General features: G+C 42.3%; 1 protein-coding gene across 1 annotated transcript in view; it reads right to left on the bottom strand.

Moving 5' to 3' along the window:
• BPTF (bromodomain PHD finger transcription factor) overlaps positions 1 to 20,758 on the bottom strand; it is a 141,868-nt gene that overhangs the window by 105,323 nt on the left and 15,787 nt on the right. Inside the window, 1 exon segment of the mRNA XM_021068118.1 lies at positions 7,060 to 7,882. Coding sequence (XP_020923777.1) covers positions 7,060 to 7,882 — 823 coding nt within the window.

The raw sequence follows: 20,758 nt of genomic DNA, 5'->3' as shown, positions 1-20,758 counted from the left end.
TATCCACAAGGACACCAGTTCTATAACTGGCCTTGTTCTTTGGTTTAAGGTTCCTATGTTGCTGTGAACTGTGGCGAAGGTGCAGACCCTGCTTGGATCTGGCTTTGCTGTGGCTGTGACGGAGGCCAGTAGCTGCAGCTCTGATTTGACCCCAGCCTGGGAACCTCCACATGCCGAAGGTGTGGCCCTCAAAAAAAAAAAAAAAAAAAAAAAAAAGTAAAATTAAACAAAATAAAATGCTGTGTTCAAGGTAATGTTATTCAGAATGGATCGTGATAGGAAAAGGTATTAATCTAATTTGGCGATTCCTATTTTATTCCTAAAAGTCCTGATTTCAGATCAAAGGACTGACAGAATGAAAGCAGTATTAAAGAAAGATTGGCCCTCTTACATATTAGATTGAAACTGAGCTCTAAAATGTTTGCTCAATATCTTGGGTCCTTAGGTAGACTCTAAACTCATGTGTAAGAACTTTCATCCACTAAGCTATATGAATAACATATTTTTAATGAATATTAAACAAATAAGAGCAATAACAGGAAAACTTAATTTCTATAAACTACTACCATTACAATGAAAAAGTGTTTACTGCCCCAGACTTTGTTTTAGACATAACCTCCTTGGGCAACTGATCCCCTGATTCATCCTTTTATGCTTCTGGGCTTCCAGGGAAAGCACAGACCAAATCTCTACACAATGTCAGCTGAGCAATGCACATGGTTTCAAAACCTTTACCAGGAGTCCACATAGAATCTGCCACAAGGGGGCACTTAAATGGAAACTGTTTTAACCTAACTTTAAAAAAGATGTAAAATCTTTTTGATTTATTCAAATTATTGACAAGGAACAAGTATCATTCACAATGATATTTAACGTTTTGAACTAGACACTACAAAGAAAACAGTCAAGATGTCACAATGCATGAAAAAAGACATCATCCTTATTCATCTGAAATCGTCATTAAATTTTGTGTACTCTTTTATGCACTAAGACAATTTGAGGGACTAAGATTCAAGCTTTTAAAGCAAATAAATTTAAGTGAATATTTTCATTGCTAAGCATGTAAAGAATTTCACTGTTCAATTTTAGAAAAGTAGATTATCTCATTTCTTTAATAATGTATCACAAATCCATCCACAGGTACCTTCTTAAATCCTTTGACTCATGTAATTTCAAAGGTCTGCACATATTTAACCACATTCAAAGGTTCTTCTCTTCTACTTGCCTGAGCATTGTTTTATATACTGATACACACTTGCCAGGAAACAGAACTTTTTTGGAATATCACTTTATTTCATATTTTCTAAAAATGCCTTCATTTCCAATTTTTAAAGTACCCAGTCTTGATAGAGCCAAATCCATCACACTATCTTTCTCCTCTCAATTATAAGCATTGATTTTTACCAGCTAACATAATGCAAGTTGCAGACTTCATGATGATGGTTTGGAAACCAGACTACAGTATAAAAGTAGTTATTAAAAATATTCTCAAAGGAGTTCCCAAGAATGGCTCAGCAGTAACAAACCCGACTTGGATCCATAAGGATGAGGGTTTGATAAGTGGCCTCACTCAGTGGGTTGGGGATCTGGCATTGCCCTGAGCTGTGGTGTAGGTCGCAGATGCGGCTTGGATCCCGAGTTGCTATTGCTGTGGTGTAGGCCGGCAGCTGCAGCTCCGACTCAACCTCTAGCCTGGGAACTTCCATATGCCAAGAGTGTGGCCATATAATATATATATATATATATATTCTCAGAGGTCCCATTGTGGCCATATAATATATATATATATATATTCTCAGAGGTCCCATTGTGGCCATATTATATATATATATATATATATATTCTCAGAGGTCCCATTGTGGCTCAGCAGGTTAAGAATCCAACTAGTATCCATGAGCATGTGGGTTCAATCCCTAGCCTTGCTCACTGGGTTAAGAACCCGGCGTTGCCATGAGCTGCAGTGTAGGTCACAGACGCAGCTCGGATCTGGCGCTGCTGTGGCTGTGGCTGTGGCATACGCCCGCAGCTGTAGCTCTGATTCAACTCCTAGCCTGGGAATTTCTATATGCCTTGGACGCAGCCATTAAAAAAAAAAATCTTATAAAGAAGTCATAGAAAAATAAAATAAAATCTAAGTCCTACTTCCTAATAGCCATACATAGAGTCTTGGGCAAGTTCTAGAGCAAGTTACTTAAATTCTCAGAGGTTCAGTTCCTTACCTATAAAATGCACACAAGGAGTTTCCACTGTGGGACAGTGGGTTAAGGACCTGGCGTTGCCTCTGTGGCAGCACAGGTTCAATCCCTGATCCAATTCAGTGGGCTAAGATCTGGTGTTGCTGCAGCTGTGGCATAGGTTGCAGCTGTGGCTTAGCTTCAATCCCTGACCTGGTAACTTCCATATGGCCCAGGTGCAGCCATAAAAATAAATAAATAAGAAATAAAAATAAACAAAACAAAAAAAGTACCTATATTACTGGGTGGTTGTGAGGATTAATGAAAAATGTATAAAATGCTCATTAGAACACCGTAAGGCACATATTAAGTGCTCAATAAATGTTGCTATTGGCCTCTGTTATTACTAATCCATCAGCAAACTAGTTCCACTTGTATGTCCCTAACACCATGGTCTAGACCGTCACACATAGTTATTGTGTAATAAGCCTTACAGACGTCGGGGTCTAGCTCTATGTGAACAAAGCACCTGTGCCATCTCTGGGGCCCTCTAAGGCAGCACAGGGAAAGAAGTGAGAGGCAGTGAAAATGAATACCCAAAAAGGGCGAGGCAAGGCAGGACAGGGAAGGGAACATAAGAATGGGAGAACAGGAGCAGAGACTACATTTCACTTACTGCCTGATTTGCTCACGCAATCCTGAAGGCTCTGAGCCTTTTGGGGAAGGCATACGAGACTGAGTGAATAGGGACTGTCAAAGTCTAGAGAGTACGAGCACCAGGCTCCCTGAAAGGCAGTGTCACGGACTCTTCATTCAGAATGTAAGACTGCATTAAACTCCAAGCCAAAATGTGGTTACAGTTGAATCTCCACTAGAAATGTGCAACACAGGTTTCCATGCCACAACCTCTACATCACGATGTGAGAAAGGCGGCACAATGAACACCATGACCAGGAGCTCCCACTGTGGCTCAGCAGGTTAAGGTTGAACCTGAAGATGCAGGTTCAATCCCTGGTCTTGCTCAGTGGGTTAAGGATCTGGCATTGCCACAAGCTGAAGCTTAGGTCATAGAAGAACCCTGGATCCAGTGTTGTTGTGGCTGTGGTAGAGGCTGGCAACTGCAGCTCTGATTCAACCCCTAGCCAGAGAGCTTCCATATGCCTCGGGTTCAGCTGAAGAAAGAAAAAAAATAAACACCGTGACCAGATATCCTGAGGTAAGGGAGCAAGAAAAAAAATTATACAAATTTTTAAAAATAACTAATCCAGAGTTCCCGTGGCTCAGCAGTTAATGAACCTAACTAGCATCCATGAGGATTCAGGTTCAATCTCTGGCCTTGCTCAGTGGGTTAAGGATCCCAAGTTGCCGTGAGCTGTGGTGTAGGTCACAGACTCGGCTTGGATCCCGAGTTGCTGTGGCTCTGGAGTAGGCCGGCAGCTCCGATTAGACCCCTAGCCTGGGAACCTCCATATGCCTCAGGAGCGGCCCTAGAAAAGGCAAAAAGACCAAAAAATAAATAAATAAAGACCTAAACTTACATAAGTATAGAGAAAATAAGAACAAAAAATTGGGGGAAGCAAGAAGGCAAATGAACAGTAACAGCCTTTGGCACAACCAAGAAAGCCCAATCTGAAACATAAAGAGCAAAACCAGAACCCAAATTACAATCTTCAAAAAGACACTTCTGAACTGAGAAGGGGAGTACTGACAGCAGAACGGGGCTTGAAAGTGGTTTTAGGAACAGATCTGTAGACCACTTGCCGAGCCACTAAAGGTGGTCTCCTTAGGAGATAACACTGAAGTTCTCGGGACCAGTGGACACCAGCAGCAGGTGTGAACGAAGGTGCTAGAGCAAATCAAAGTCCTGAGTAGCTCTGCACACAGCAAACGCTGTATGCCTGGTAAATGCTGCCTGCCTCCACCAATTAGCCGGCGAGACCCTCATGCTGCAAACAGGATACCACTTGACCAGCTCAAGATGAAACTAAAAATAGTAAGTGACATGAGGGATCACTGAGAAAAAAGACTAAGAAAATCACCCTATGACTAAGCTCAAAATTGACACTGCCTACCCACCTGCTCAGAACTTCTAATCAGCTGTAGAATCCAGCAATGTTAATCAGAAGCAGAAAATCATGGATTAATAGATATCAGAGGATGGAAGAGACACACCAACACAAACGCCAGGAAGCAGCAGCCTGTAAGAAAAAGGACCAGGAGTTCCCATCATGGCTCAGTGGTTAACCAGTCTGCCTAGCATCCATGAGGACAAAGGTTCAATCCCTGGCCTTGCTCAGTGGGTTAAGGACACAGTGTTTCTGTGAGCTGTGGTGTAGGCAGCAGATGCTGCTTGGATCTTGCATTGCTGTGGCTATGGTGTTGGCTGGTGGCTACAGCTCTAATTGGACCCTTAGCCTGGGAACCTCCAAATGTCGTGGATGCAGCCCTAAAAATCAAAAAAAAAAAAAAAAAGAAAAAGAAAAGGAAAGAAAAAAAGGAAAAGGACCATGCCCTGAGGAAAAATACACATCAAAAAAACTACCAATAATATCCCCAAAAATAAAAGGAAGTATTATTTCCAGGAAAAAAAAACCAAAAAAACAGCATTTTATTTTATTTTTTAAAAAGGAGGATGATGGAGTTCCTGCTGTGGCACAACAGGATCAGCAACATCTCTGGAGCACTGGGCTCCCAGTGCTCCAGAGGTTTGATTCCCAGCTCAGCACAGTAGGTTAAGGATCCGGCATCGTTACTGCTGTGGTGCAAGTTTGATCCCTGGCCCAGGAACTTTCCAAAAAATAAGACCATTTTAAAAACAAAAGAGCTCTTAGGAAATGAAAATATGTGAGCAAAAAAGAAAAACCAAAGAGTAGGGCTTGAAGATAAGGAAACCTAGAAAAACTAAGCGACACACATTTTCACATACATATATATATGCACACTAAGTATGTTTACATACATATGTACACACACAGACACACACTCTGAAGAAGAAAACTGGAGAGAAAAGATAAGAAAATCAGGAGACCAAAACAGGAAGTCCAACATCGATAAAATAATAGGTGAAGATAAAATGACAGGAAAAAGGAGAGAACAAAGTCCTCAGGAGAAGTCCTCAGAACTGACTCAACTGTCACACAGAAAGTGTACACCAGGAGTTCCCGTTGTGGCTCAGCGGTAACGAACCCAACTAGTAACCATGAAGTTGCAGGTTCGATCCCTGGCCTTGCTCAGTGGGTTAAGGATCCAGCATTGCCATGAGCTGTGGTGTAGGTCATAGGCTCAGCTCGGATCCTGTGTTGCTGTAGCTGTGGTGTAGGCCTGCAGCTGCAGCTCCAGTTTGACCCCGAGCCTGGGAACTTGCATATGCTGTGGGTGCAGCCCTAAAAAGACAAAAAAACAAGAAAACTGCAGAACAATGAAGGCAAAAAGAAGATTCTATAAGCTTCAGCATAAGTCCAAACTGGTCACATACAAAGAATCAATGAATGGATTTATGTTTCTCAACAGCAATACTGTAAGAAGACAAATATACAAAATTCTGAAATTCTGTTTATTCTGCACCATCTTTAAAAACTAAGGGTGAGGAGCGCCTGCTGTGGTGCAACAGGACTGGCAGTGTCTCTGCAGATCCAGGACACAGTTTCGATCCCCAGCCCAGCACAGTGGGCTGAAGGATCTGGCGTTGCCGCCACTGTGGCCCAGGTTGCAACTGTGGCTCAGATCTGATTCCTGGCCTGGGAACTCCGAATGCCATGGGGCAGCCAAAAAGGAGAAAAAAAAATGAAAATAAAAACTAAGGGTGAGCCTGGCTCAGACACTTCTATCTGGCCTGTCCAGACCATGTGCTAAAGAAGTTCCTTCTCCTCTCTCCATGCATGCTCTTTCACTTCACCCCACCACAAATATCTGATCTGACCTACATTTGAGAGTTTGAAGAAGGCTCTGGACACTTTAGAAGCTGAAAATACAAAGTAGCCCACTCCCTCTGACCACACAAGATGTCCAACACCAAGTCCACGCTGAACTCCTGCCAGAGATGCTGACCAGTAAACTCTGCTTTACCTGACTTCCTGCTGACCTTGCCACTGTCCTGCCTGCAAGAATCTCTTGAAAACTCTTAGGAAAAAGCACAAGCCAGACTCTGACCATGATAAGTCTGTTGGGCTTATCGTCTCTGGGAAGATTACACTCAATAATGGCACCACTGATCTTGCCTTAGGTGGTTTGTTCTTGCTGCTCCATTTTATTATTTCATTTTATTTTTTTAGGGACACACTCACAGCACATGGAGGTTCCCAGGTTAGGGGTTGAACTGGAGCTACAGATACCAGCCTACACCACAGCCACAGCAACGCCAGATCCAAGCTGTGTCTTGCGACCTACACCATAGCTCATGGCAATGCTGGATCCTTAACCTACTGAGCAAGGCCAGGGATTGAACTTGCAACCTCATGGTTACTAGTCAGGTTCGTAAACTGTTGAGCCACAACGGGAACTCCTTGCTGCTCCATTTTATATACAGATACAGTAAAACTTAAAAAAAAAAAAGCAAGGAAACCATTAACACCTAAACTAGGAATGGAGACTACCTCCAGGTGGGCCGCAGGGACTCTAACAGGGCAGGTCCCGAGTGGCAGGTGGCATTCCAGGCACTGAATACAATGGTGTGTGTTTTGCTTTTTTTCACACACCCTTCTTTCCTTGAAAATTTAAAACCTTTTAATGCACATATTCCTTCAAGTTAGAAACCAGTGAACTACACAACCCTTCGTTTAACCACAGAGGTTTATAACACATCAGCAGCACAGCTCTGCTACATCAGTCATGAAGGGCACTGACTTAATTTTAAATACAGACAAAAATGAAGACCCGATTTACTTACATTATGAGTCTTCGGTTTAAGAACCAGTATTTCCTCCGACTTCTGTCGTATCCAATAGGCTCATGCCGAATATATGGTTTGTTTTTTTGGATTTCAGCAACGCAGTCAGTCACACCGGGCACCTTGTGTGCCACACAGACTTCACACTGCCATTCATCCTCTGGCACCTCCTCGAGAGGTGGCTTCACACATTCCAAATGGTACACTGCTGAGCAGGTCTCACAGCAAAGCAAATCCCCGAGTTTGTGACACACCCGACAGTGGTCGTCGTACTGGATCACCCCTTCGGACATCAATTCCTCACGGGCGATATTTGTGGTAAGAAACTGATCGACTAGGAACTGCAGAACTTTGATCTTGTTCTCCACTGGTCCATAAGGGTAGTCCTCTGCTTCCTGGTAAGGAAGCACATGGTGGTACTCCTTGTCACTCTCACAGTACACCCGCAGCACCTCCGGCCACGTCATGCCATCGATGAAATACAGCGTGGAGTTCACGCTATCTTTCAGATCAGCAGGTCCAAAGGTGGTATTGGAAGTGTCTTCTTCGCGCAAAACTGCCTTCAAAAGCACGACGTGCATCTCCGCCATAAGTGTGCACTGCTCTTGACTCACCAGAGCAGCACAGAAGTCCTCAAATCGAAAAGGAGACAACCTTAAAACCGTGCCAAAGTTCCGCAGTACCTCATAAATGGCAATAACATTCATTATATGCTCGTTAGGCACCATTAAATCCTCAGAGGACTTGGGAAATTCAAGGGGTGGGATGTCTTTTTCTTCCAATATTGGAGAACGAGGCCGATGTACTCTTGGTTTTCGCCTACCTGTAAGTAAAGAAACAGGATAATTAGAAAACAATGCATCATTGCTACAAACTAAGAGTTTCCCGGTTTTTCTATTTGGACATATACTTCAAAAAAGAGATGAGATGGAGTTCCTGTCGGGGCTCAGCAGTTATCGAATCCGACGAGGATCCGTGAGGATGCGGGTTCCATCTTTGGCCTCACTCAGTGGGTTAAGGATCCTGCGTTGCCGTGAGCTGTGGTGTAGGTCACAGATGTGGCTCAGATCCTGTGTGGCTGTGGCTGTGGCTGTGGCATAGGCCAGCAGCTGCAGCTCCAATTCGACCCCTAGCCTGGGAAGCTCCATATGCTGTGGGTGCGGCCCTAAAAAGCAAAAAAAAAAAAAAAAAAAAAAAAAAGAGAGAGAGAGAAGATATATTTTTCTACTACCATCAAGTTAAAAATAATACCAAGAAGCAAGATTTAGCTCTAATCTTTAGGTCCACAGAAAATCTAAATTCAAAGTTTCCAAACTAGAAGTTAAAAAATTCTGATTATGCTCAATTCTCAACTACCTAGAGGCCTTAACAGGTATCCATGATAAACAATAACAGTGCATTTGGGAAAGATCTGACAAAAACATAAATGAGAGAAAAACATCTCCACGGAAGAGAAGAGGCGCAAGAGGTCTCACACGGTGTCGGCTGCACTCAGAAATGCCTCTCAGCAACCAGACAGGAAGTCCTCCGGTGCAGCACCCCTTTTCCTCTGTAAGACGGACTTCCTGAGAGCCCCGGAAGGGGGAGTTCCACACTGAAGCACAGGGTGAGGGCTGAGACCGAAAGGAAGGCGTAAGGAAGAGAGAAGCAGGTTCCGCACGGGGGAGACGTGGGGAGGAAAGAGACAACAGATTATACTTTTTAGATGTAAATTAGGCAGCAGCAGGTGCTGAGAAGTGATGTCCAATCCAGCACTATGCATGCATGTAAATAAATGTAACAATAGATCGCATCGAGAGCTCAGTGTGGAAGAAGCACGCAGATCTCACTAAATCCTCTCAACCAATCTATGAGGTTTGGTTTGGTTTTGCTTTTCGGCCACGCCCAAGGCATGTGGAAGTTCCCAGGCCAGGGATGGAACCTGTGCCACAGCAGCGACCTGAGACACTGCAGTGACAGCACCAGATCCTTAACCTGCTGTGCCACAAGAGAACTCCTATAAGGTATTTTAATAAGAAAATTTGTTGAAAGAAACCTGTTTCTCCTAAACTGCTATGCCTGTATTATTATTATTTTACTTTCCAACGATGTTTAGGAACATGATGTTAGGAAACGTATTTTTTTCTTTTTTTTTTTTTTTTTGTCTTTTTGCTATTTCTTGGGCTGCTCCCGCGGCATATGGAGGTTCCCAGGCTAGGGGTCAAATCGGAGCTGGAGCCGCCGGCCTAGGCCAGAGCCACAGCAACGCGGGATCCGAGCCGCGTCTGCAACCTACACCACAGCTCACGGCAATGCCGGCTCCTTAACCCACTGAGCAAGGGCAGGGACTGAACCCGCAACCTCATGGTTCCTAGTCGGATTCGTTAACCACTGCGCCATGACAGGAACTCCAGGAAATGTATTTTTAAACACTAGAATTAATTTTAATGAGATCAATTAACATCAAATTCATTTTTGTACAATTAAATTTTATTAATCATAGTTCTGGGTTGCCGGTCACCTCTTAAGTGACTCCTCCCCTGCAGCTAACTTTCATTATGTACAAACTAAAACAGTACATGGCACCAGGAGGAAAGTATGCTAAAGAATACAAAAGGGGGAGTTCCCGTCGTTGCCCACTGGTTAACGAATCCGACTAGGAACCATGAGGTTGCGGGTTCGGTCCCTGCCCTTGCTCAGTGGGTTAAGGATCCGGCGTTGCCGTGAGCTGTGGTGTAGGTTGCAGACGCGGCTTGGATCTGGAGTTGCTGTGGCTCTGGCCTAGGCCGGTGGCTACAGCTCCGATTCAACCCCTAGCCTGGGAACCTCCATATGCCGCGGGAGCGGCCCAAGAAATAGCAACAACAACAACAAAGGACAAAAAAAAAAAAAAAAAAAAAAAGAATACAAAAGGTCAGAGTTACTGTCGTGGCTCAGTGGTTAACGAATGCGAGTAGGAACCATGAGGTTGCGGGTTTGATCCCTGGCCTTGCTCAGTGGGTTAAGGATCTGGTGTTGCAGTGAGCTGTGGCGTAGACTGCAGATGCAACTTGGATCCTGCATTGCTGTGGCTCTGGCGTAGGCCGGCAGCTACATCTTTGACTGGTTCCCTAGTCTGGGAACCTCCACGTGCTGCGGGAGCGACCCTAGAAAAGGTAGAAAGACAAAAAAAAAAGTCACTATTTTACAGAATGCACCCCCAAAACTCATTCACTGGAAAGAAGATTTTCCAAATAAGACTATATCCAGAAGTCTCCATTGTGGCTCAGTAGGTTACAAAACCAACCAGTATCCCTAAGGATTCAGGTTCAAACCCTGGCCTCACTCAGTGGGTTAAGGATCCCACATTGCTTTGAGCTGTGGTGTAGGTTGCAGACACAACTCAGATCTGGTGTTGCTGTGGCTGTGGCATAGGCCAGCAGCCGCGGCTCTGATTCAACCCCTAGCCTGGGATCTTCCATATATCACAACTGTGATCCTGAAAAGCAAAAAAAAAAAAAAAAAAAGGACTATATCCGTTACTTTCTATAGAAAATAGTCGCAGGGATTAATCTGAGCCAGACTCTCCGGGTGAGCCCATAAAGAAAGAAAGAAACCATCTCCATCTCAGCAAATTTCCATCTACTACAAAGAAGCAGTTTTCACAGAACCACCATCATACTAGTAATACACACCATGATGGTAAATTCAGTCCATTTCACTGTCTTCTGGAAATCATTTGGGTCTCATCTGCATAAGCATAGATGAAAGAAAGTAGAAAAGGATGAAAGGGAACGGTGAACCTAGAGGAACAGCCTCAAATAAAAGGGGAGAAACATTAGTCACCAAAGGAGACAGACTAGCTCATAGAAACAATCCCTGAGTTCCTCTCAGCCGTCTATGCAAAATGCCGTTAAAGAGAGCCCACGCAAAGGATTACGGAAGGCAAGGCTGGAAAAGTAGTTAACAGCACCAGCACACAGGGATTCTTAAATGCTAGGTTTAGCCATTTGTACGGCACTTTATTTTGGCAGTAATGAAGGTTGTTACAGGTTTTCTGAGCAGGCAGGGACATGTGGGGAATGTTCCAGAAAGACCTCTCTGACTTCAGTGAATACAATGAATGAATAGGACAAGGGGAACAGACCAGAGACAGGGCATCTTCTGCAATTACCCAGAAGATAAAGAACTGGATTCAGACTCTGGCTGTGAGAACTAAGAAAAGGATGGATAAAAGTGACTTCATGAAGAAAGAAATCACCTGGGGTGGAATGTAACACACCACCTTAAAAGTTTACTCTGGTATCACTTTCTCCAAAAGATTATTCTAACTCCCCCCAAAGTCTTCTAAATTCCCAGGGCTTTCTTTGCACCATTTGTTACCATATATTATAATTCACCAATTCATGGCATCTGTTCCCTCTTCCTGACTGAACACCCAACTCTTATGCCAAAGAAAGATCTGGCACGTTCTTTCATTATAAACATGTGCCAGCATCATTGCCTTTAGAGAGTGACCCCTCTCCCAGGCCATGTGATTCTGATGGGGCCCCCAACTGCAGTACTCCATCTCCTCAGCACTGCATGCGGACAGGACCCAGGGCAGGGAGGCGGTCTTGCCTGGGATTTTACATTTACATGAGATCGGGTGCGTTGGGCATGGTTGGGCATGGTACGGCCATAGGCGAGATTTTCTATTCAGATGCGAGTGAGAAGAGCTCTGAAGCTTATTCTTTTCATGAAGGTGGCCCAGGCTGTCTGTGGCTCATCCACCCTTTCCTCCCTTGTGGAGGAGCAGAGTAAGGACAAGAGACAGAAGCACAAGTGAGAGAGAAGCACTGGTAACTCGTCTCAGGTGCAACGTGACACAAACCTAAAATCAGTCCCCTTTTGCTTAAGTGAATGTGTTGGTTTTCTGTCCCTTGCGAATAAGAGTATTGATTAAAACAGTATCTGACATTGTACACAAATCTTTTAAGGAGAAAATCAGTAAATTGCTCCTTAAAGATTATCAATGAGAAGAGTTAATGTTAAAAAGAGATATGGCTGATAGCATTCTTCTGCAAGGCAGTAACAGAAATACCGTCTAATTTAATGTCTAATTTTAGAGTATCAGCTTTCATACATTTTGAAAAATTTTGGATTACCATTGTGTTATTCTGATATTTAACAGTTCATTTGGCTTTATATTAAGCTAAAGTCTGTTAGTTTCAGAGGTAAGAGAAAGGCAAAAAAAAAAAAAAAAAAAAGGTTCACAAATTCTGCCTTCTATTATCCAGCTGAAAACCACAAAACAGCGCCTGTTCAAACTATGATTATATACAAACTGAACAATGCGAGCACTTTTGAGAGTTAAAAAAGATTAAATACTGGTCCAGTTCACTCTGAAGCATAACTGGTTCAATTTTTAAAAAGGCAATTTGACAAAGATCTATCTGAATGCCTATACTTTTGACCCAGCAATTCTACCTCCTGGAAGTTGTCCTATAAAGACACCAACACCATGCATTTAAATAAGGACAAAAATACTTAAGACAACAGTTTATACAAGCTGAAGTTTTGTATGTATGTTGTGGTTTCTTTTTTTTAAACTAAATATACATCAATACTTAAATCATAAATTATGATACATCTAGACAACAGAATCCGATCTAGCAGGTGAAAAGAACAAGGTAAAATTCATATGTGCTATAATAAAAAATCTTTAAGATATATTATTAAGTAGAATAAAAAGCCAGCTACAAAACAATGAATAGAATATCATTTGAGAAAAGAAATTAGAAACAAAAAAAGGGGGCAGTAATAAAGAGTACATGTCTAAGAGGGCATACACGAATCTTTTTGAAGTAGTTGCTCCTGGGGAGGACAGATGAAGGAAAGGAAAGGAAGAAAGATTAATTTTTTTACCCTTTTATATTTTAAAATACCACATGCATTTATTTTTATTATAACATTTTAAAAGAAAAACATTGGGCAGGCATCTCTGCAAACATATAAAAATGTTAATATTTAAATCAATAAAATGATGCTGCTAGCTCGGCTATTGATGGTCTTATATGACTACAACTATAAGGTCATTATGCCAAGTTCAAAGATTCACGTTTACAGAACTGAGCAGAGATTATAGTGTATAAAGAGAAAACTCATAAAATTAAACCACTTAAGCCCATCAACTGTCAATCACTAGTATTAGCAAGTCAAGTCATTTCAACTATTCAGGGAAATGAATTTATAATAGGCCAATGAGGATTACACTCATTACCATTTTCAACACTGATCTTTCTAGCAGATAAATTAATTTTCCTGTATTTAAAAAAAAAAATGGATTTACGTCAATCTCACTAGTTATCAGGAAAAGGCAAGTGAAACTAAAATGAGATACTGTTTCACACTCGTCATGGACAAAACTTTAAAAGTCCATCCAGAGTTCTCTTGTGGCACAGCAGGTTAAGGATCCAGTGTGGTCACTGCAGTGGATTTGGGTTGCTGCTGAGGCATGGGTTTAATCCCTGGCCTAGGAACTTTCATATGCTGCATATGCAGCCAAAATTTTTTTTAAAAAGTCCATTCAAGCAAACTTTGGGGAAGAACAGAGAACAAGAGAAACACCAGCATACTGCCAGCAGGACTGTAAACTGATACCACCACTTTAGAGAACTTGGTAACAGTCAAGTTAAGGTCGCAGGCATAGCCCTGAGAGTGGGGTCTGCAAAATTTTGCCCATGAGCTAAAGAAATATATTTTACATCTCAATCCGGGGCACACATTATCCCAAAACAAAAGCTCCACAAAACTACTTCTTATACTAGTATCTTCTTTTCCATTCTATTCTCTCTCTGCTTTTATTTTATCTTTGTCTTTTGTCTTTTTTCTAGGACCACACCTGCGGCCTATGGAGGTTCCCAGGCTAGGGGTCTAAAAATCGGAGCTATAGCTGCCGGCCGATGCCACAGCCACAGCAACACACGATCCGAGCCACATCTGAGACCTACACCACAGCTCACAGCAACCCCAGATCCCTAACCCACTGACTGAGGTCAGAGATCGAACCAACAACCTCATGGTTCCTAGTCGGATTTGTTTCCACTGAGCCATGACGGGAACTCCTCTCTCTGCTTTTAAAATATGCTGGTTGCAGCCCACTGTTTGAAAAACACTTCTCTAGAAAAACATCCAAGGCACATTTGCAAAACATTCAATATTGTTTATAAAAGCAAGCAGTTGGGGTTCCCACTGTGACACAATGAGATTGGTGGCATCTCTGCAGCCCTGGGAGGCAGGTTCAATTCCCAACCCAGTAGAGTGGGTTAAAGGACTCAGCAATGCCACAGCTGTGGCATAGGTCACAACTGCAGCTCAGATCTGATCCCCAGCCTGGAAACTCCATATGCTGCGGGCAGCCAAAAAAGAAAATAAATAAAATAAAATATAGTAAAATAAAATGAAAGCAAGCAGCCAATCAAGCTGGAAACAACCAAAATGTACATCAACGGGGGGATAATTAAATTGTGGAAACATTCATTTGATCGAACTCCAAAGAATAGTCAAGGACTACATATGACAGCAGGGACACCCAGAATGGCCATCATTAATGAGTCCACGAATAACAAATGCTGGAGGGGGTGTGGAGAAAAGGGAATTCTCCTGCACTGTTGGTGGGAATGTAAGCTGGTACAGCCACTATGGAGAACAGTTTGGAGATACCTTAGAAATCTAGACATAGAACTACCGTATCACCCAGCAACACCACTCTTGGGCATATATCCGGAAAAAACTTTCCTTAAAAAAGACACATGCACCTGCATGTTCATTGCAGCATTATTCACAATAGCCAAGACATGGAAACAACCCAAATGTCCGTTAATAGATGATTGGATTGGGAAGATGTGGTATATATACACAATAGAATACTACTCAGCCATAAAAAAGAACAAAATAATGCCATCTGCAGCAACATGGATGGAACTAGAGACTCTCATCCTGAGTGAAATAAGTCAGAAAGTGAAACACAAATACCATACGATATCACTTATATCTGGAATCTAATATACGGCACAAATGAACCTTTCCACAGAAAAGAAAATCATGGACTTGGAAAATAGACTTGTGGCTGCCAAGGGGGAGAGGGAGGGAGTGGGGTGGAGTGGGAGCTTGAGGTTAATAGATGCAGACTACTGCCTTTGGAATGGATTAGCGATGAGATCCTGCTGTGTAGCACTGGGAACTATGTCCAGTCACTTATGATGGAACAGGATAATGTGAGAAAATAGAATGTGTATATGTATGTGTAACTGGGTCACCATGCTGTACAGCAGAAAAAAATTTGTATGGGGGAAATAACAATTAAAAATAATTTAAAAATAAATTAATTTTAAAAAATCATAAGGATACCATGAAACAAACAAAACTGCTACAAAAGGATAAACGGTTTGAACCATGTAGAACAGTTTTATCTATATATATTGAAGATATATATAAACAGTAGTTAACATCATCATTGGAATTTAATTTCCTTAAAGGCAGGGAGTCTTATCTCTTTTGTCTATTGCTGTGAACAGTGGCTCACACTGTAAGGAACTTAATATTTATTGAAAGAATCAGTAGTTTTGAAGTGCTAGCCCACACAATTACCCAAGAAAACATCTTCACACTATTTGTAGATGTTAGAAATGTGTTTTTACTCCTCACTGTGTAATTAAATAGAGGACTACAGTGAGAAGTCCTAGAAGAGGAGCCCTCAAGCTCTGTGCAACAGAATCAACAGGAAAGCAGGAGTTCCCATTGTGGCTCAGCAGGTTAAGAACGCAACTAGCAGAGTTCCCGTCATGGCGCAATGGTTAGCGAATCCGACTAGGAACCATGAGGTTGCGGGTTTGGTCCCTGCCCTTGCTCAGTGGGTTGAGGATCTGGTGTTGCCGTGAGCTGTGGTGTAGGTAGCAGACGTGGCTCAGATCCTGCGTTGCTGTGGCTCTGGCGTAGGCCGGTGGCTACAGCTCCAATCGACCCTTGCCTAGGAACCTCCATAAGCCACGGAAGCGGCCCAAAGAAATAGCAAAAAGACAAAAAAAAAAAAAGAACCCAACTAGCATCCATGAGGATGCAGGTTCCATCCCTGACCTCATGCAATGAGTTAAGGATCTGGCGTTGCTGTGAGCTACAGTGCAGGTTGCAGATGAGGCTCAGACCTAGCATTGCTGTGGCTGTGGTGCAGGATGGCAGCTGCAGCTGTGATTCAACCCCCATGGGGCCTGGGAACTTTCATATGCCACGAAAAAAGAAAAAGAAATCACCAGGGAAGCAGATTTTGATTAAAATAGCTTCTTATTCAATAGGTCTTAAGGGAAGAGTCTCAATTTATATTTCTTTCTTCTTCTTCTTTTTTTTCTGGTCACATTGAAGCATGTGGAAGTTCCCAGGCCAAGGATCAAACCCATGCCAAAGCAGTGTCAATGTCAGGTCATTAACCTGCTGAGCCACCAGGGAACTCCTCAATTTGCATTTCTAACAACTCCATGTGATGCTAATTGTGTTGGTCTGAGGCCCACAGTTTGAGAACCATTGCTCCAGAATTTAAAATGGTTATCCCTCCAGGAGCCAGTCGAATAAAAATTAATACACTTTGTGGAGTTCCCTGGTGCTCTAGTGGTTGGGACTCAGTGCTTTCACCATTGCAGCCCAGATTCAATCCCAGAACTGAGATTCCACATCAAGCCACTGCATGCTGTAGCAAATAAATAAAGCACATCAAATCCGATGAAATTCATTAATTCCAGTTACCTTCAAATCTTGCTATTCAAAATATAACTGGCTTTATCTACAATGCCTGTAAGTCAGAATCTCAGGCCCCACCCCAGCCCTACTAAATTAGGATGTGCCATTTCTCAAAATCTTTGGGTAATTCGTACGAACATTAAAGTTTGAGATATGCCTTGAAACTATCCATCCTAAAACTAGAGAAGTAGCAACATCACATGCTAAACTATTAAAAATAAAGTGTCAAAATCCAACTCAAATTTACAGAAATCCAGGTGACACTCAGTAACCTGTATTTTTATCTTTCTGCTCAGATAATTCCAATTGCAGTAAAGTTTGAAAATTATAGGTTTACTGAAATTGGATAATCCCCCTACCAAAGCAGAAAGTAGGGCGTTTGTGGAAAACCAAGCAAAGAACTAACAGGACGTCTCAGAAGGCCTGATTAGAATAGGGCTGATGCCTAATCAAAGACATTAATAAGTCTACAAAAAGAAGACTAATTAGAGCCTTCTTTAATTAGCTGTGACTTATTAGACTTATTAGTTTTGGCTCAGCAGTAACAAACCCAACCAGTACCCATAAGGATGCAGGTTCAATCCCTGGCCTTGCTCATTTGGTTAAGGATCCAGTGTTGCTGCAAGCTGCAGTGTAGGTCGAAGACACAGCTCAGACCTGGCACTGCTGAAAGCTCTGATTTGACCCCTCTCCTGGGAAATTCCGTACGCCACAGGTGTGGCCCTAAAAAGAAAAAAAAGATGTCATGTTATAGACATGTCATGACGTCTATAACTTACTATCAAATGGTTCAGCAAAAATAAAACTTTAAAAGACAAGGAAAGCAAATATGGCAAAATATTTTAAAAACTGGTAAATCTGAAAAGGGTATACTGAGCAGTCAGCGTACTATTTATTCTTCTAGCTCTTCTGCATATTCGAAATTATGGAAAGTGAAAACAAAAGTTCAGGAAATTTGTCCTAAACTTCCTTATTTTTAATTGTTTCAATTACTTATTTTAATTTTTTCAATATATATCGCTAATAGAAAGTACGTTATAGCCTAAATACAGAGTAAGATTAAATAAGATTATTAAATGAACTGCAAACTTGCAATCATCAGCTGATACTTGGGATAGAGAGTGCTGTAACACAGCCCGTTTTTACCCAGCCTCTCTTTGAAACCATCTGACGTATTTGCCCACAACATCCTTTTTAACCTATTGCCACTCAAAACTCAATTTCCCTGACCAGTTGTTCCTCTGCCATGCATCTCTCACATGCGCAAATCCCCAAAGTTCAGTCCTCAGCAGATTCTCTGATCTCCCTCAATCATCAGTGGATTCAATCACCACCCAAATATCAACGACTTCTAAATGCATTTCTTGGGCGTGTCCTAGGGGTCTAATGGTTAGGACCCAGAGCTTTCACCACTGCAGCCCAGGATAAGTCCCTGGTCTGGGAACGGAGCTCAACATCAAGCCACTGCATGTTAAGGCCAAACACACACACACAAATGCATACATACACACGCACATATATACAAATGTGTATACACACACACACACACACAAACGTGTACATACACACACAGACGCACACATATGTGTATGTGCGTATGTATGTATATATAAATGCACTTCTCTACCCAGACCTCTCTTCAAAATTCCAATCATTACTGCCAACTACCTACCAGTTATTTTCAACAGGATGTCACATTGTAAGAAATGGAAATAAAAAGGAGTTATAAAAGTTTAATTCACAGCAAAATTTTAAAACCCCTAAATGGAACAAAGATTTTATAATGATAATGGATGCAATCCACAATGAAGATATAAAAGTTATGAACCACTTAATACAAAGTAAACATGACTGTTTCAGTCCTCAACCTTAAGGCTTTCAATGCGTCCCCACCACACCTGGATTACAATCCAAACTCCTTCCTAAAACCCTCTGAGTCGGGTCCTGCCCACTGCTCCAACCTCAGCCTCTCCTTTCTACTTCGGCCACACTGGCCCCCTTGATCACGCAAAGCTCTCTGCCTCCCCAGGGCTTCACTGCCTCCCCAGAGCCATTCTCTTTGCCTGGAACACTTCCCACTCTTTCAAGTGGCCAGCTACCTATTCCCTCACCTCTTTCCCCTCACTGTATTTTACCACATTTATAACTCTCATGTTTTCACTCAGTTAACATATGCCTCCACTAGACTGCAACTTCCACAATGGCTAGGACAATTTTTGCCTAGGTTCTCAGGCCTAGAACTTATTACACTGCCTGGCACATGGCAGATTCCTGAATTAGTTGCTGCATGAATTAATAAACCAAATAAGCTGGCATCAAACTATATAAAACAAAACTATAAGAAATCCCAGGAGACATGTACAGAAATACAATAGTAGCAGGGGACTCTGAGGTATTTCCTTTTGACCCTAACACATCCAGCAGACCGACTACATAGTTACATGGAACACAGGTCACAAATTCAAACGTCCACAAAGAAGAATCAGAAAAGTGAGTAAAGAGGACAGAGGCAATCCACAGGGTCCATTTAAGCTAGAACTAATCTAATCAAGAAAAGGTGCAGGCCAGCAGCTGTAGCTCCCACTGGACCCTTAGCCTGGGAACCTCCATATGCCGTGGGTGCAGCCTTAAAAAGCAATAAAAATTTTAAAATAAATTACATATATACACATTCTTTTTCTCACATTATCCTCCATCATGTTCCATCACAAGTGATTAGATATAGTTCCCTGTGCTATACAGCAGGATCTCATTGCTTATCTACTCCACGTGCAATAATGTGCATCTACTAACTCCAAACTCCCAGTCCATCCCACTCCCTCCCCAATAAGGTTAGTTTTTCAAGGCAAAAAAACTTTCACAGCAAATGCAGTTATATATTAATAAAGAAAAAAGGCCATTTCGCATCCTTACTTGATGTACTTGGACCCTGCAGCATTTGAGTTTGTGCCCCTGCCATTAACAATCTCCACTGTTAGGTTTCTCCTGAGATGCCAGGAGGATTTTGTAACTCAAGCTATTTAGGCAATTAAGGATAATAATGCATCTGTATGAAGGCAATCTTCCAAGTTTACCAAGGATCCAAAATCTGAGGCATTTCACCCAGATAATTCAAACTAAAAAGTTCAGGCATGTATCTGAAATTACAGAAAAATCATTGGTTTTTTGTTTTGGGTTTTTTGTTTTTTTGTCTTTTTGCCATTTCTTGGGCTGCTCCCGTGGCATATGGAGATTCCCAGGCTAGGGGTCTAATCAGAGCCGTAGCCACCGGCCTACACCACAGCCACAGCCACAGCAACGCGGGATCCGAGCCCCGTCTGCAACCTACACCACAGCTCACGGCAATACCGGATCCTCAACCCACTGAGCAGGGCCAGGGATCGAACCCGCAACCTCATGGTTCCTAGTAGGATTCGTTTCCGCTGTGCCACCACGGGAACTGCTGTTTTGTTGTTATTTGCATAACACAGAGTATGGTCATAAGCTGGAGAAAAGAGTAATTTACTAAGGCTTCAAGAAGTGTGTGAAATAATTTTGATGTCTAGAAAACTATGGGGAAAACTATGCTGATAGAAGGGCTAAAATTTTATTAGCTATTTTAGATGTTGGGCTCTTTCCTCCGACAAGTCTCAATATAGCTATGCAAGCATCAGAAGGAAAGAGGACAAGAAGAGAAATTCCACACAGATTAATATGTGCATTTCTGAAATGCTTTTTAAGTTCCCAAAATAGAGTACACTATAAACGGACCTCAAAGGAGGCAATGTTAACATACTGAAGTCAAGCAGGAAGCCATGACAGCAAAATGTAGAAAATGCACCTACTGAACACTGCCGTCCACTGCTGGAATCGCTTGGTCTTGCAGTCTCCTGAGTACCTGAATTCTAGAACACATCCATGAGTTGGAAAGAGTCGAAGCATGAGCTTTCTTAGCAAATCTCCTGAGGCTCCTTTACTGCAATTTGACATC

This window comes from Sus scrofa, chromosome 12, assembly GCF_000003025.6.
Source record: "Sus scrofa isolate TJ Tabasco breed Duroc chromosome 12, Sscrofa11.1, whole genome shotgun sequence".
Taxonomy (NCBI): domain Eukaryota; kingdom Metazoa; phylum Chordata; class Mammalia; order Artiodactyla; family Suidae; genus Sus; species Sus scrofa.
Note: the sequence above shows the minus strand (reverse complement) of the source record. Positions and strands in the feature narration are given on the sequence as shown.